This window comes from Corapipo altera, unplaced genomic scaffold (assembly GCF_003945725.1).
Source record: "Corapipo altera isolate COAL_440 unplaced genomic scaffold, ASM394572v1 44, whole genome shotgun sequence".
NCBI classification, from domain to species: Eukaryota; Metazoa; Chordata; class Aves; order Passeriformes; family Pipridae; genus Corapipo; species Corapipo altera.
This window is the reverse complement of record NW_020884880.1, coordinates 4,143,796-4,160,928: the sequence shown is the minus strand read 5'-3', so window position 1 is coordinate 4,160,928 and position 17,133 is coordinate 4,143,796. Positions and strand designations below refer to the sequence as shown.

The window sequence follows — 17,133 nt, the reverse complement described above, 5'->3', positions numbered from 1 at the left end:
GTTTTGTAATTTCCTAAATTTCTTTGCACTTAGGTAGCACCTTGCAGAAGTGACTGGTTAGGTACAGGGTGTGCATTGCATTTCTAGCTCAACCACTGTAGTTACCTCTTGCCAAGCCATCTCACCTTGACCTCCCTCCAGGCTTCTGGGAGAGCATGAAGCACCATGACAGATGAAGTGTTTTGTTGTTTTAACAGTCTGTTCACATTTCATTTCTTCTATATGCAGTAAGTGGTGACCTTGTTTAATTTGGAGATGGATGAGAAAACAAGAGGTGATGTTTGTTGCACACACTCTGTGTACCTCTCTTTAAAAAGGAGTTTCTGAGCTGATGAGTTGCTCTTTTATTCTGATGGAAACCATATATCTATCAGGGGTGGAGCAGTGATAATTTTTAATTAATATAATAATGAATTTCATACAACTTCTCCCATTGACAAATGTTTTAGTCTATGCTCTATCAGAACCATTAAAAGAATAATGCAAAGAGTGTGTTGGTCTTTCCTGAAAGATGTTGTTTGAGGATATTTATACACTTGCTAGCAGTGAAAACAAATTTAAAAAATCCCTACTCTTTCAGTAATGACTATTTTCTGCAAAGGTGAGTGAGTTATTTTGGAGATATATGAGGACATTGGAGTGTATCTGGAACAGCAGGTGGCTGCATCCTGACACAGTACAACTCCAGGGAAGCAGCTGCTGTGTGCTTTTGTCCTGTCACTCTGGGAGATGTTTGCTAATGCAGTCTGTGATATGCTGGCTAAGGGAACTGTTTGGGCTCATCAGAAGAAAATTTCGTCATTACCAAAGTTTGCACTGGGACTTGCTCGCTATCTCTTAATGCTAAAGCCATTATCTAAGCCATAGTTTAAGAGACATAGTTTAAGGGACAAAGTCTGTATTTAAATAATGGCTCTTGGTAGCTCTGAAGGAGCTGCTACTGGCATACTCTGAATAAACAGCATTTTAAAGAATCACTTTAATAATTTACAAAAACCTCTTGATGTTGTTCTGCTCTAGCTAATGATGACTGGGGGCTGGATTCCTGCAAGATCTCTGTGCCTAAACATTTCCAGATTCTTCCTTTTCTTTTGGTTAGGATCATGATGAAAAACTCCAGCTTCCTGATGTGAGTACAGTGAAGGATTTGCAAGTGCTGCAGAACTTGAGCTTCCCTGGTGAGGTGCATATGGTGGAGCCAAACCCCCCTCCCAGCTCCCCAGTTCATGGACAGGATATGTGTGCCGTGGCTCTGGCTTCCCAGGGTAAGTTTGGCTGCAGCCTGCACCAGGGATGGCCAGTCTCCATGCAGCAGCAGAGAGATGGAGATGCTGGATGGAGATTATGTCCTCTGGGTCATGCTTGGGCAAGGCAGGCTGCTGAGATCTTGACTTTGGCATCCCCATCCAAGGGAAGTGAAGTTTCTGTGTGTGAGAGAGACAGTACCTACCCGAAGAGCAGCCACCTGTCAAGATGCAGATGAATTATGTGTTTCTGAGGGAAAAAAAGAAACAAAAAGGGGGCTGAGCATGTTGGAGGTGGGCTGTTACGTCAAATTGCCTGTAGCACCTCCCCAGTGGTGACCATTACCAACATCACCCTGAGTTCACTCTTCATGTTGATTTCCTAGGAAGATTTTTATTGCTTTATTTAAAGCTCACTTGCATTTTGCTGACAGATGCCCTTGTTGCAGTGTTATTGATTAGCTTTTGCAGCCTGAAGGATGTCAGACTGTTGCCATCAGAAAGAGCTAAGTCTGTGTCACAGTCGTGGCTGGGTGTTGTGGAGACAGCGGGGGATTTAGTGAAAGCCTCTCCAAAACCTGCAATGGCTCTGGAAAGCTGGCCCTGCCCAGCAATCAAAAGCGTAAGTGGCCCAGTGGCCCAGGGCTGCAAAAAATGCTGTCCAATACATAAAAGCATTTAAAAGCTGAAGAAGGCTTAAAAGGGAGATTAAAGACCATGGAAATTATTTAGAATTCCCTTTGAATTACTAGGTAATGTATAGACTATATTGCTTAAGACTAAAGGCAGATAAAAGATGTAAGAATACGAATTCCTGTGTGAGTCTCCAGGATCCCAGGATGCCTGTGAGGACAAATGTTTGGAGTGAGCCCATGGTAGGGATGGGCAGATGCTGAGCTGGATGTTTGCAGATGTGTTGTTAGTGCATCTCCACATCTGCCCTAGGCCTGCTGGGCAGGCACAACCCCACAGCCCCAACATGGCACACCTTGACCAAGCGGTCCCTGCCAGCACTGAAATACGAGGGGCTTTTTTTGTATTGTTGGTAGAGTCAGTTGGAACATTTCAGACAGTGTCTTTTGGTGTATTTGCTTTATTTCTAAGTTGGAATAGATATCTATACAAACATATAAATCAATGCCAGTTTTAACCTTACTGTTCAAAACCCAAATTAGCACAAATCTGACATTATTTTACCACCAGAAATTAAAATGAGTTGTTTCCAAATGCCAGATTAAAACCACTGATCAGAATGACAAGTAAAAGGAGACTGCTTTGGTGCCAGAGGCTCAGCCTTGGCAGTGGAACAATGGTAGTAGTGCCATGACGCACTTGAGGGAAGGGATGCCACCAATAACAATTTTTACAGGCACAAGGAGTGAGCCTATGTGAACCTCATGAAATTCAGCAAGGCCAAGTGCAAGGTCAGGGCAATTCCAAGCACAAATACAGGCTGGGCAGAGAATGGATTGAGAGCATTCCTGAGGAAAAGGATTTGGGGTTGTTTGTGGATGTGAAACAACATGATGCAGCTTATAGCCCAGAAAGACAACCACATCTTGAGCTGCACCAAAAGCAGTGTGGGCAGCAGGTTGAGTGAGGTGATTCTGTCTCTCTACTCTACTCTGGTGAGACCCCACCTGGAGTACTGTGTCCAGCTCTGGGGTCCCCAGCACAGGAAGGGCATGGATCTGTTGGAAGGAGTCCAGAAGAGGGCCATGAAGATGATCAGATATTTAAACCGAAAGAGGGTAGATTTAGATTGGTTGTAAGGAAGGAAATCTTTTCAATGAGGGTGGTGAGACTCTGCAACAGGTTGCCCAGAGAAGTTGTGTCTGTCTCATCCCTGGAAATGTTCAGTGTCAGTTTGGTTGGAGTTCTGAGCAAACTCATCTAGTGAAAGATGTCCCTGCCAATGGCAGAGGGTTGGACTAGGTGATCTTTAAAGGTACCTTCCAACCCAACATCTATGTTTTTTCCAGAAAAGTCAGTCCTATCTATTTACTGGATGCTGTTAAATAGTACTTGTGCTGTCCTGCAAATGTTTAAAGCCCACTCTCTGTGGCTTTCTCTGGATGCAAATATGTTTGCAGTGGTTGCCTCTGCGGGGAAGTTTGTGAGATATGCAGGCTGCAGGGAGTGAACAGTGGAGCTTTCACTTTACTGTCTGCATCTCACAATTCAGCACACACGAGCTGTGAGCTCTGGGAGCACTGTAGGCTCCCAGGGTAGAGGAACAGCATTTTAAAATTTTTTCTCTTTTTACCCTTCACTGAGCATTATTCAACATCCATTTCCACGGTCCTTTTGCCATGCTGTTAGTCAGTCAGCTTCCCTCCCTCACAGTGGGAGCTCATACAGAAGTTTATTAGTTTGAAAATTAGCGCTGGCAAGATGAAGAACTGGCAGAGTGCCAGTACAACCACTGTGTCTCACACGAGTGTGGTCCCTGTTGTAAGTCGGCTTCAGTTTTCCTACCATACACCCCCCCACCCGGCTAGATCGCCTCCTACTTAGCTGAAAGTGGGATCTGTTTTAAGCATGGGCAGGCTTAGGTGCTGCTTCTAACCTAGCAGGAGAGAAGTCCTGCACCCACCCACTCATAATCGGAGCAGTTCTGCTGATGCCTTAGGTAACCTTGAAAATGGAGGTTGTTGAGTTCACTTCCAAAATGGAAAAAAACAACCAGTGAATCCCTTTGTATTACTTATTACTTGGTTTGTATATACTGCCTGTTTTCATTGCTGATTCACCTGCGATGAAAGCTCACATCATAGCATCAAATGGAGAAGTATAGCTTTTAGCAGGGGGAAAGAAGATAGATCTCCAGATGCCCTGGCATCTGGTGAGATGTATGTAGCATTTCAGGACTGTCTTGCTTATATAGTAACCAGAGAGTTTAATTAAAAAGATAATTACACTCACTTTTTTTTCCTCTTATATTGCATGGATTCAAGTCAACAGGTGCTTTTATTGTGAATCTGAGGGCTAGAATTTATTAAAAGCTTAGCTTTCAAATAATAAACCTACAATACTGGATGAATTCCACAGCAAATTATTCCACTTGGAGCTGGGGGGTACACCACGCCCTTTTCATTCAGACAACATGCTTCTTGATTTCCATCAGGTTAAGGATGGATGGCACCTTGTGTGACCTGGAGCAATCTCAGGAATTCCTGTCTCCAGTAGCATATCCTCCAAACATTCACCAAACACACATGAGGAAGCTCACAGCCTCCCTGCAAAAAGAAACCATTAATTTGATATTTCTTTCCAGTCTCAGACCACTCTTGCTTGGATCTAAATCTCATTCCAGACCAACGTGGGAAATAACTCCATTACTATCACCAAAAGAATTATGTTGCAAAAGCCCCAGAGTAGTTTTTATTTAAAATGTTACTGTCATAAAATTCCAGACTATGAAATGAAGACCTTGGATTCCCATTCAAACATTACCCACCCCCTTTTTTAAAATATATAGATACATAGTCACAGAACATAAAACATGCTGTAATGATACAAATATATTTTTTGATACAGAAATTACAGTATATTATAAACATGAAAACAAATTGAGGCACTAGACTGAACATCAGCTCTGTTCTGCACTGGCTGTGAAGCTGATAGACTCGCTTTCAATGAACAAAAGAATATTTGCTTGGTTTAGTAAACAGAACTTTATGGGTCATATCAAATGATGTGCTTTGTTGTGAGACATCACCAGGGTTGCTGTTCCTTTCAGAACCACAGCACACCTACACAACATGTATCACTGCCACAATATGAAAAATAATAATTTTATTGAATGTACAACTCAAAAAAACCAAACCCCATCAGTTGTTAAATAAATAATTATTCCATACAGTGGTTAGTTTATATTACACTGCATTGGCCATCAGAACAAATGAAGTTTAGTAAATAATATGCAGGAATGTCTCATTTACGCCTCCGTTCATAATTCTGTGCTATGCTCCCTTCAGAGGACCCTGCAAAAAATGAAGCAGAATGAAGCACACAGTGCAGCCTTGCATAAACCCCTGCAAGCACAAGAAATGTCAGAAACCTGCAGCCAGCTGGGTCACTGCTGGACCACAGTGGCATATTTGGAACAGAGGCAAGGCCTCCCTGCCCAACCCCGAGCTGCTTTGATTTGGTTTTACCTCTCAGACTACACTGTCCTCCCGGAGGCCGAAGGTCTGAGCAGTGTTTTCTACCTCTTGTCTGTTGAGCTGCTTGAAGTACCATTAATTCAGAGCCCATTTACCTCCCAGTAATCCACCTAATTTATTGGATCTGAGCATTCAGGTCAATTTGTGGGTAGAGGCTTTCTGCATGGACAAGTCCACCTTCGTTCCTGCACAGTCAGCTCTTTGTCAGGTTTAAACCCTCCCTGTCCCCAAGCCCTGCACACAGGGTTAACTTTTACTAAACACTATGGCAGAAGCCAAGCTCCTCAGATTGACTCAGACTTCTTGCGGACTAGCTGCAGCCTAAAATAGTCTTCAGTAACGTATTTTGTGTTTAGTAGTGGTAGATCTCTCCTTCTTGCTCTTTTAAGATGAGAGTGAACCCCAGAGAGCCCTTCTTGGTCAGGTCTGTCCCCAAAACACGGACTGAGACATCAGCATCCAGGTACCCTGCTTTGTCACACAAGACTTTAAATCAGCACCCCACTCACACCCAGCAGGATGGTGTAAACTCCTGCACGTTGCCAGAGTTCTCAGGGGCTTTCTGCAGAAGAAAACCATAGCACCGGGTAAAGATCCTGTCCAGTTAAACATTTTCCAGTAGGGAGAAGTAAGGATAGTCCTAACGCTTACTACTCCTGATCTTGCTCTGATTACACAGTCCTTAGGGGAAGCAACTTCTTACCATTTCCCTCCCAAGGAATCAAGCAGAAAAGCAGTGAATTCTAGTTTTACCTGTCAGGCAGGTATTACATAGCCCAACAAGGCAAAACTTCATTATTTGCCTTTGTTAGAAATACCACATAATAGTAGCCTGACTACTAGCAATTTGAAATTAGGGCAACAAAATCTTTACATTTTTTAAAACATTTGCTGTACTTTATATTCTCATATTAATGTAAATGTAATCCCAATGGAAACCAAACCCACTTTATTACTTCCAGGCTATTTACTTTTGTGATAGTAGATATATTTACAGGTATCGTGCATTTAACAGCTAGTGCCACCACAGATAAAATTGTATAAAATTATTCATGATACATAGCAATTTCTAAAATGATGCAGAGAGCAATATTGCTAGTTTTAAATGGGGTTTAATTGAAAATAAAAGTTACTGACAACCATAATTGCAGAATGTAGATCACAGCATGTATCCACATAATATAAAGGTGTCAGCTAGTAATTTAACTTTTATCATCCATTTAACAAAACAGTGGGAACTATTTGAGAGATGTGAAACACATATTAGGGTTTTTATTTTTTTAATTCCCATTCTGGAGAATCAACTAATACTTTAGTTCACACTGAGGGATTTCCTTAGTACAACCCTATAGCACAGGGAAGGTAGAGCTACAGGCAATTTGCAGATACCCACAGGGGTTCTGCACATTAGAGGAGAGGAGAATCCTGCTCCATATGGACGCTATGGAAAATAATACAAATTTTCAGTATCCGTTCAAAGCTTAAAATGCTTTGGGTGAAGTGAAAAGCTGGAAGAGGTTGGGAATGTTTAACAGCTTGATCTGCAGAATAAGATGCTGTTCTTCCACCTTCTGCTCCAGGTTTTAGGACTAATGATATCCAGAGACAATGAGGATATTCCTTTACCCGATGAGATCTGGATTTGGACCACAAGTGTAAGTGAACTTTGCATTTTCAGAATCTGAATTTTTCTTGGCATGTCAGTAAAATTTAGATTTTTTTTTCTTGTATTAGTACTTTTGCGACCTGCAGAACATGTAAGGACAGGGCAGTAATGAAAGTGTCCTGGGGACTTTTACCTGAGCTCTCCTGCAGCTCAGACCAGTCTGATTATCTCAAGAATTGGAGTAAAGCAAACCCTGAAATATCTTGGGTAACAAAGAAAATCCTGGGTCTTTTTCAGAGAACTCTGAGTCTACACTACATAAACACTGCTTCTTCCATCCGCTGGGAGAGAACAAAGAGGCAACGGAATGAAGAGGCTGTATATCACCAAGTATCAGATTTAGTCATATACATACCAGAATTTAAAGATCTTTTGCCCATAAGTCCAACAAAGGAGTCTGTTTTATGCCCTGAAAAAATATATTTAGGGGTGTTTTAATACATTTTAACTAGGCAGGCTTCTAAGATAACGTGTTTTAGCGATGAAGGAAGATAGGCTCCAAAACTGTTTATCTCAGAGACCAGTTGTTCACATCCCTCTCAGACAACAAAAAATAAACATCAGCCTAACTAATCAGACTTAACAGGTTAGACCAAGGCACAGGCCAGTTAGTGGACATCTTCTCATCAGTTTAGATAGACTTTTTGTTTTGTGGATTTGTTTCTTTAAGTATAATGGAAAAACAATGACCACTAAAGGATTCTTATTTCTCTCCCAGTACAATTCCTACCAATTTGAGAAAATGTGCAAGAAGGCAGTGTCTTGGTATAGCCTGCATCTGTGTGAGGCATCTCTTCTATCTGTTGTTGTTTTATTTCTGTAATGTGGAAGAAAAATCTCCCCTCAGAGGTCAGGCAGAGCCCTTACTGGAGAGGAAGCCAATGGGACTCTGTGTCTGGACACGTCTGAGCTAGACAGTCTGGCTTTGTATTTGGAATATTTATGAGTTCAGGTATTACCTTCCTGTCCCATTAGTACTTCTCAAGGCACTGGATGTGCAGAGGATAAATTACTCCAAGTTTTGGCCTACAGCATATATCAAGATATAGTAGCTACAGTTTCAGATAAAGAAGAACGGCTCATTTTCATTCCTTATCTAAACTGACTTTTAAGGTAAACTTAGAAATTTCTCTTTGGAAAGAATTTTGCTTGGTTAATTCATCTACAAAACAAGATGCTCAGACCTCACATGTATTAATTCAATCTGAAGCAGTTTCAGAAATCTATAATTTTTTTACTTTTGTCAGCAGGTTATTTGGCATGAGCTTTGTATTTATTGGTCTTCAGAGACATAAGCCTAGTGAAAGCATCTTATGGATAACAGAACACTGGGACAGTTGTTGACCTCTGTGGACAGAGGAGGTGTCACAGAATACAAGATCATTTTTACTTACTAAAAGTCTTCCAGCTTCTGTTTAAACATCTTCAGATAAATTCAGAGAATAAAACTGTCACTGCACAGAACAAAGTAACACCACAGTGCTGATACCATCTCCTGCTTGGTGTTACACAGAAGCAGAGCAAAGCACACTATTAATGGCGCAAGATAGGCTTGTTCATATGGCAGCACATCATCAATCAGCCCCTACTGTGAGCACGGATCTGATTCCCAGCCAGACAATGCTGAGAGCACAGATACAGCATCTCGCATGTGAGGACATGGGCTCTCCTGTGAAAGCATTCTTGGGGATTTGGAAATTCAATACTCTAATTTTCCAGATTTTGTCATCTTAATTGCTCCTCTCTGAGTCTGGCAGTAAGCCTGCCTTGACTATAAGAAAGGCTTACAGAATCCCCCCCTAGGGAAATAAGTGAGAGCTGCAACATCCGCACATTAATATGGATTGAAATTTCAAAGCTTGCGGCAGCTCAGATGAGATACAGGCTTGCAGCGGCACTGGGGCGGAGGTTTCAATCCTTTAACAGAACATTTCTTCACCAGCAGTGCTGCCATTCCTCAGCTGAAACCAGTCATCTTCTAACTAATCCCGTCAAACACACTATTCCCTATTTAATATCTTCTAATAATTACTTATTTGCATTTTTTTAAACTTACTTTTGTGAGAGATCTGGCCATATCCTGATTGGAAGAGAAAAGGAAGAGAAAAAGTGGAAAAAAAGAGTTGTAAAAGGATTGGCATACATATATGATATTACTGCAATGTTTTGAAAAAATCAAATACAAAAACTACCCTACACATATTCCACTTAAGGGAAATTAAAGTGATGGTTTACAACTGCATTTCTCTTCAAAGAGACTGCAAAAACCTGTTTTAGCTAAGCCCACATAATTTAGATCAGTTTAGCTCCAGTTTCTTAGATCAATTCTTGGATCAGTAAACATGGCAATAATTGTACACAGAACAGATTTCCCCACATGGGCAATTCAGTAGCATGTATGAATTATTCCATGAATTGTCATAATATTCCTCACCGGGATTTGCTTGCTGTAATTGGTGTGCATTTGGCACTTTAATGTGAAGCCCTCTCTTTTCCAACTGGTGAGTTTATCTGATCTAAAACTTGAAATAAACTATCAAAACAAAAAACCCTAAACCCAAACACCCCACATGGCAGCTTTTGAAAAAGACGTAATACGCTAAACCCGAGGGACAACCGCTGTGGAGTTTGGGGAGGCACTAGGAGAAGGGGCGAGTGGAGAGGCGTGAGCAGCAGCCAGCCCCCCACCCCGCTCACCAGCATCCCGCTTGCCCATGAGGCCGAAGAACTGCTGGGGCCGGGGTCTCCGGGCCATCCTCTGCAGGAAGTGCTCCAGGGGCAGCGGCAGCTCCTCCTGCGGGGCGACAGCGGGCGGCGCTCAGCGCGGACCCCCCACCCCGTTTTGCCCAGGCAGTGCCCGGCACCGAGCCCCTCGCTTCGGCACCCCGCGGGGCCGCCAGGGCTCACCTTCGCCTGATCATTGTCGGACCAGTCGGACCAGTAGTTGAGGTCGTCGGTAGCTCCCATCTCCTCGGCCAGCGCCTGCGCCGAGGCCAGGAGGAGCACGGCGAAAGCCAGCGGGAGCCTCATCGCCGCCTCGACGTCCTGCGGGGGCAGAGGTTGGAGCACCGGCACCCCGAGCCCCGTCGGGGCGAGCACGCACAGCCCTGCACAGACACTCACAGCTGCCTCCGGGGCACACCTGGGGGCACGCTACCTCGCACGTATAGACTCCACAGGCGCCGAGTCACACCACCCTCCCTTCCCCCCGACTGCTACAGTCACCTCTGGACAAACGCACACCCCATACATAATAGACTGCCACACCAGCGCACAGTCACACACACAGAGGCAGGTGAGGCAGAGGTACCCCTCCACACACGGACACAGAGGGTTATACATAAACACACCCTCACACGTCGAAGTACATCCAGGTATTCACACCTTCCCACATAAATACACCCAGCCAGGTACATCCCCCTCATACACACACCCAGGTACATATGCATCCACGTACAAACTCACACAAATAGCTACACACCTTAGATGCTCACACCTACGTAGGGATGCAGCTCTCTCCACACACACACAGGTGCCCAGAGGTACACCCTCATTCCTTCACACATCGGGACAGGCACAAAAACATGCTGGCACATTCAGAGGCACACAAGCAGGTATAGGCACCCACCCCATAGAAGTACACACATACAGACCCCCCGCACCCACGCACACTCCTCACAACCATACGGACAAGCGCACCCTGACAGGCACGGACGGACTCCCGGAGGCGCACGCACCGTCAGCAGCTCGGAGGGCGGGAGCTGCTCTCCGAGCGCATTGGCCGGCCGGAGGAGCGCTCCCCACTTTATATACCTGGAGACGGGGAGGGCCAAGGCAACCTCATTTGCCTAAATGCAATTACCCCCGGTTTTGTGGTCCCAGCCCCGTGACAGCCTCCCTCCCCCCCCGGGCGAACAGCTCCCGCCCCCTCTCCCGCTCCTGAGGGGTGCGCGGCGGCCGGGTGGCTTCTCCCCGACATTCCCCCACCACACTCCCTCCCGCTGCAGCTCCGCGCCCCCGGGGCCGCCCCGCACCGCCGGGGCGAGGGCGCGTCCCGGCGGCGGCTGCAGATGCGTGTACGGACGCGGGATGAGGCTCGGGATGTGGATGCGAGATGCGGGCGCGGACCTAAGGCTGCGAATGCCGCTTTTCACTTCTGCCCCCCGCCGCGGTCCCCTAGGGCAGGGAGAACTGCTCTCCGCTGCGAGCGGCACCGCCGGGAGGGAGAGAGGGGCAGGAGCCGGGGGGAGAGCGGAATGCGGGGAGCGGGCTGCCTCCCGTGCCCAGGCAAGTTCCTTCTCCCTGGGTCTGGCCTCCCTGTGCCACTGCTCGGGCGGCTCCGGCTCGCTGGGACCAGAAGTGAGGAATGCACGAAGCTGAGAAGCGCCTGGCTGAGTGATTGCACCCCAGGTCTGGCGTGTGTGCTTGCAGACGGGCTGCCGGCACAAGGCAGCAGGCTGGTACCGCTGGGCTGGGTGCTGTGACAGGTGAATGCCTTTACTGGAAATGAGCTAGTCTCTCTAGCAGCACATCCCTGCCTGCATCCTTCCCCTACAACAGCTTTGCACTGCTTCTGGCATTCGGCTCATATAATTACTTAGGTTATCTTCCATGATCGTTCCATCTTATTTCTCCAAGGTCAGCTGTGCCTGAGGCTTCTCAGCTAACCTTGGTGGTCTCTCAGCCCCCATGTTATCATGGTGCATGGTACCACAGCCTAAATCATGCAGTCTGGACAGAGTTAACAGTGTTTCTTTTGATAAAGATGGGAGTACTCAGGAGCTGGTTGAGCACACCTCTCCTTGCTCCAGGATGCTACCATTGAGGTGATAGTGGTAAATCTCCTCTCTTGTGGATCCAAGGAGGACTTGGGCCTTCGTTCTCTAAATAAAGGCATGATTAATACCAGGCCTCTCTGTTAACCAGAAATGCTGCTCAGAACACAAAGTATTCCCAAGAGCACGGCCAGGAATGAGACTCTTCCAGATTCTGGAGGTGTCTACTCTTTGTCTGTAGGACTGCACATAAATAAGAAAGATTGTGACCCAGTAAGCTGAGGGTTGCTCTAGTCACCACGGGCTGCTTTGACAGGGTGGTTGAGAAAAACAGTGGTTTGGAAAAGCCCAGTAAGGGACTTTGTGCAGTACCTGGTGTGGGCACCTCTGCTGAGACCACAAGAGTGAGTGGTGAGAATGCTTCTCATTCTGCCTGTCGAAAGCCGGCAGGAATGGCAATGTTTAGCAACTCTGGGAACCCAAACCATCAGATTTTCATGCTGCAACTTTGATAATTCCCTTTGATGTGTGAACTTTGAAAACTCTTGAAGAAAAGTTGTTTTCTTGTGGGTTTTTTCACTATGTTGTTTCTGTTAACTATAGTGACAATGGAGCAAAGGTCGTATATATCAAACTAGGCTTGCCAATTCTACAGATGTTGATGAAGCTCATGTCTCACAGAAATCCTGAGAACTCCCAACTTCCTGTGAAATCAATTTCTATCATCCAGGAGTCCACAGAAAGTTTTAACTAAAAGTCTCTGTTCTCTAATTCAACATTTTACCAAAATGGATATAATCATAACTTGACCTATGAAATTACAGGGATTTTCTTTTTTGAGAGAGCAAGAGAAGAAAAATTAAAAAGGGGTTCATTCTATTCTTCAGAAACTTTAATGAATTCAAGTAGTTTATCTAGACTTATTAGACTTATCTAATAGTTTTGTGGAAGAGAAAAACTGACTAATAGGTCAATCTCACTTTTCTCTTTCTCAACTTCTAAAATAAATTGGCTGTTTAATCATTCTTAGACCTGCAATACCCAGATATTGCACTATGAACTTTTCAGGAAATGAGCAGATTTTATGGCTAATGAGCAAAGCTGATTCCTAGGAAGATTTTTTGAGTTCATTTTTTTCATATGGAAAGGAGATAAAAGACTCAAATGAGGAAGAAAGAGCTACACCTCGACCTGGAAGCAGCTGAAGCTACTGCTTTTGTGCTCCCCAGTCACTGCTCTAGGGATGCACTAGAGCATGGTAAAATGTCCTTTGTACACGAACAACAAACCATGGGTTTACCAAAGCCGCCTCTTTCTCAGACATATTATATTAGCATATATCTATCTATGAGTTACCTTGTGAATAAATATGTAAGCTTGCACATAGATACAAGGTGTCTGTGGTGAATATACCTGCTCTATGCATGCTCAGGGCACAGATCCCACCCTCCTGTTACAGTTAGACCATGTGATTTCTAACAACAGGGTGAAGAGTTTTGTTTATGAATCGAGAGATCATTAGACTCAAAGTAAACCAAATAGGGATTGACATTTCCTGTGAGGGTAACAATGAAAGACACTTTTTGAGTTCTTATACAGATATTTCCCTAATCAAGGTTAGGAGCTGAACTAAAGGCACTTTTTGTAGCTTGAATCTCAACACTAATGGAAAACTATTTGGGAAGCAATTGCCTGTGAAACACACCTCAGAGAATTGTTTTTACAGTAGGCTTAATGTGATACCTCCTGTGTGATGATTCTTGTGAAATGTTTATTTGAATTTTATGATGTTTTGGTTTCCAGTAAAATGTCCGGTAGTTTAGTGGTAAGTCACATTGGCTGCTACACTGTTATCAACAGCAAATGTACAATGGGAAAATAGCAAATTACATGTGACTAAGGTTTTTTGCAGAATGCAGGTCTGAATATTCTGAGTATGCACAATTTCAGAGCACTTGACATGAAAAGAATGCATCTAGTATTGTTCTTCAGCGGCGTTATGCTATACAATTACATGCTATGTATTTAAACCTAGACCCTAATTCTCATGTATTTTGAGATCTCTTCGTCACTTTACCAAGGAGCTACAAATAACAGACAGCCCGAGAACAGTTATTTTATATAACTTCAAAAAATTAGGGATGAGATGCAGTCTACCTAAGTACAGTGATCCTGCCTGTAAATATACCAGACCTCAGCTCTGTTTTCAATCATGGCAAGAAGACTGGAAATGTTCTTGTCCAAAGATACAACTAGAGACCACGATTGATGACCTCCTAAATTTTTCATAGATATGTGTCTCCAGGGTAAATAGAATGATTTTGATCACAGATGAGGGCTCTTTGTAACACAGTGATTTATTTTGGCACTGTAAGATCATTTATTGGCAAAGCATATGAGTGGCATTGGAAAAATTACCAGAACTCACAGTAGCACCTTGATTTTCTAAGTTCAGACAGGTTATTGAATTAGTCTTTCACCTGTATTTTAATTTTTGCATGACAAGTTTGTAATCTTCAATTTTTCCTTTAATGAAGGTTTACATTTTCAGAGCATATGCTTGTACATATAAATGCATATGAAGCATATGTGATGATTATACATCTCCCTCTCTCTTCCCCCCTCTCCATCTATAAAGAATGAGTGATTATTCTTCTGCCTGTGCAATAAGATATTATAGGTTCAATTATGTTGTGCTCACAGACAGGCAAGGAGGGGTGCAGTGAGAACAGCATGCCATAGAAATGCCCTTTCCTGAACAGGTACAGGCAGAAGCAAGGCTCGCACTTACTGATTCATCTGGTAAGGGCTGGAAATGCAATGATGGTCTTTGATTTTCACTTTGAAAAGTTAGTGAGTTTCCCCACTCTTCTGACCTCTGTCATCTTTTGCACTCCCATCGCTGCTCTCCATCCACTAAGCCGTTATTTTCACTTGCAACTTACCTAGAATAAACTTCTTTAACTTCAATCTGAGGCCCACTTTTGTCCACACTGAGTTAGGCATAAGGGTGGAATGTGAGACCAACTGAAATAAAAATAAATATCAGGGTGTGAAGATGCTGAATGTAAACATACAATATAAATATTGCAGAGGAGGCAATCCCCCCAACCTAGTATCTCTAGAGGCAGTCATGTGCAAGGGAAATAATTGCAGTCCTGTCAAGCTTCTTGAGCTACTCAAGAGAGCATGTCCTTAGAGGAGAAAAAGTATTGATTCTCAGCTGTTTGGAGATCTCTGAGAGAGAGAAACAAAGCTGTGCGAAGACATCTGTGCATCTGCAGAAAGTGTGGAGGAGCAGGTGAGGAGAAGGGCCTCTGTGGCATTTCTATATCTGTGTTATTTGAAAACAGATGTGAGAAGAACTGGACTTGCAGCTACTTGGAAATGCCTTACCATATATCTCCGAACAGTTTTCACAAGAAACATGGAATATGCAATGTTTGCTAATTTTGGTAAAAAAACCTTACAAAGAATGACATACTAACAGCACACTTCAATAGCAGATACAGGTTAGTATTCCTCTCACAGAGACAGTGTGTGTTGCTTTTAACCATGAAACCAGGTGGGGGGTTTTTTTCACATTTGCCAACACTAACAAAATGGCCAGGGACAACCACAAAACGTGGCACAAAATATTTCCAAAAGCTGAGGTTGATTGTGGGCATCACTGGTCTGAGCTAGACGAGAAAAAACCTGCAATATGAACTCTCCTCACAGTGTGAAGGACTCAGAGAGGTAAAGGAGCAGATGCTTGAGATTAAGTTTGTCAGTCTTGGAAGAAAATTGCTGACATCGCATTGTTCTGATGCAAATAAAGATCCTGTTTTGTCTCCTTAATACTTATTAGATTACAAATATATTTATAAAACTGTTGATTTGATTCAAACCAAACCTTCTGAGTCTGGAGCTCACTCTCTAAGGCTTTTTGCTTCAGTTGTCCAAGCTTATTTGCAAACTACCTCGCAGTGATCTGTGAGGGTAAAGGGTAAACTTACTTCATCAAGAGGTGAAAGCAAAATTCTGGCTTTTAATCTACCCTTAGAGCACCTTCTGTAAAGCTTTTATGTAGGAAGGACAATCTTTTCTCAGAGATTACTCAAAGACTGACCTTGGTGTTATTAAATTTTGCAGATGGATCATCAAAGCCAGGTCCTTGGCCTGTTTTCAACACCCAAGTATCTTCTATCTGATCATGTCACCACAACCTGTCCTCATTGCACTGACCTCTGGCTGGCTCCTATTGCAGACAGTGGTGGTAGAGGAGAATGGTCAGGCTGTAGTGATAGCCCAGGAGGAGGAACAGTCATGGTCTCATACCATGGGAATACACAACAGCACTACTTGGTTACCTGGAAAAGCGATGGACGCATGACTGTTCCACTCTATTTGCACCCATGGAACAGCAGCTCTCGGTGTCTGGGCATGAACCTGGGTAACCTTCCCTCCCACCCCTACTTCCAGGTATTCTTCTGCAGGGAGGATGAAGCTTATTTTGCGTTGGCTCCTTCTGCCAGTTCCCCACAGCTTCCCAGTGTTCATGGCAATAGCAGAAAAGGGTTAGCTGTTCATGGCTGCTACGATTTGTGCTTAATTGAAACACTTTCTTGAGATCAAACACTGATGAATCATCCTCTTTTCTATGCTGTTTTAGAAACTAGATAATTTATATGACTATACCTTCATTGAATATTAATATTTTTCTCACTAACACGGTACATTTGAAAAATAGATTCAGAAATCAGCAGGATAAAAGGGCAGAGTTTTGGAAAAATTTAAATGGATTCTAATAGTACTACAACTACCAGTATTTTATTTGTTATGTTAAACAGCTTTTACAAACCCATAATAACACTGTCTTCTTCATTATTTGCACTTGTTGCATCTCAGTGTATCTCTCTCCTTCCTCACTTATCTTCAATGCAAATTATAACATCTCCAGAAGTTTGAAGTTCTCAAAAAATTTTCTTATGAATTTTCTACTTTATGTTTGCTTCACAATTTTTAGGGGACTTCATTCTAAATCCTTGATCTGTATTTGAAACCCTGTGCAACAACTTCTAAAAGCATATTGGCATTTTTGGAACAAACATCCACAAATTTAGTCTTGGATGCATGGCGAGGTGAAAGTGAAGTAAAGAAAAAGCAATAGCTTGAGGACAAAAATCATAGAATCATAGAATCAACTATGTTGGAAAAGACCTCTGAGATCATCAAGTCCAACCCTTACATCTCAGTGGGAGATGTAAGGAGTTTAGATACTCAAATAAAGCAGAAAA

At 43.5% G+C, this 17,133-nt stretch overlaps 1 protein-coding gene across 2 annotated transcripts; it reads right to left on the bottom strand.

The window, feature by feature from the left end:
- Nucleotides 1-3,512: 3,512 nt before the first annotated feature.
- Nucleotides 3,513-10,927, bottom strand: TAC1 (tachykinin precursor 1). Of its 2 annotated transcripts, XM_027639398.1 has the most exons (6): nt 10,817-10,927; nt 9,987-10,124; nt 9,777-9,873; nt 9,136-9,159; nt 7,435-7,488; nt 3,513-5,230 (listed from the first exon to the last, which is right to left on the bottom strand). In XM_027639398.1, exons 2-6 carry the CDS (start codon nt 10,107-10,109, stop codon nt 5,181-5,183), a joined length of 348 nt encoding a protein of 115 aa, XP_027495199.1. In that variant the 5' UTR covers nt 10,110-10,124; nt 10,817-10,927; the 3' UTR covers nt 3,513-5,180. The 2 variants fall into 2 exon arrangements, with proteins under 2 accessions (XP_027495199.1, XP_027495201.1); XM_027639400.1 differs by lacking the exon at nt 7,435-7,488.
- Between the last annotated feature and the right edge of the window lie 6,206 nt (nt 10,928-17,133).

Coding starts and splice junctions, on each gene's coding strand:
- TAC1 (XM_027639398.1), bottom strand. CDS start 10,109: ATGAGGCTCCCGCTGGCTTTCGCCGTGCTCCTCCTGGCCTCGGCGCAG. Junction 9,874..9,986: donor CCGACAATGATCAGGCGAAG/GTGAGCCCTGGC, acceptor GTCGCCCCGCAG/GAGGAGCTGCCGCTGCCCCT. Junction 7,489..9,135: donor TGGCCAGATCTCTCACAAAA/GTAAGTTTAAAA, acceptor ATATTTTTTCAG/GGCATAAAACAGACTCCTTT.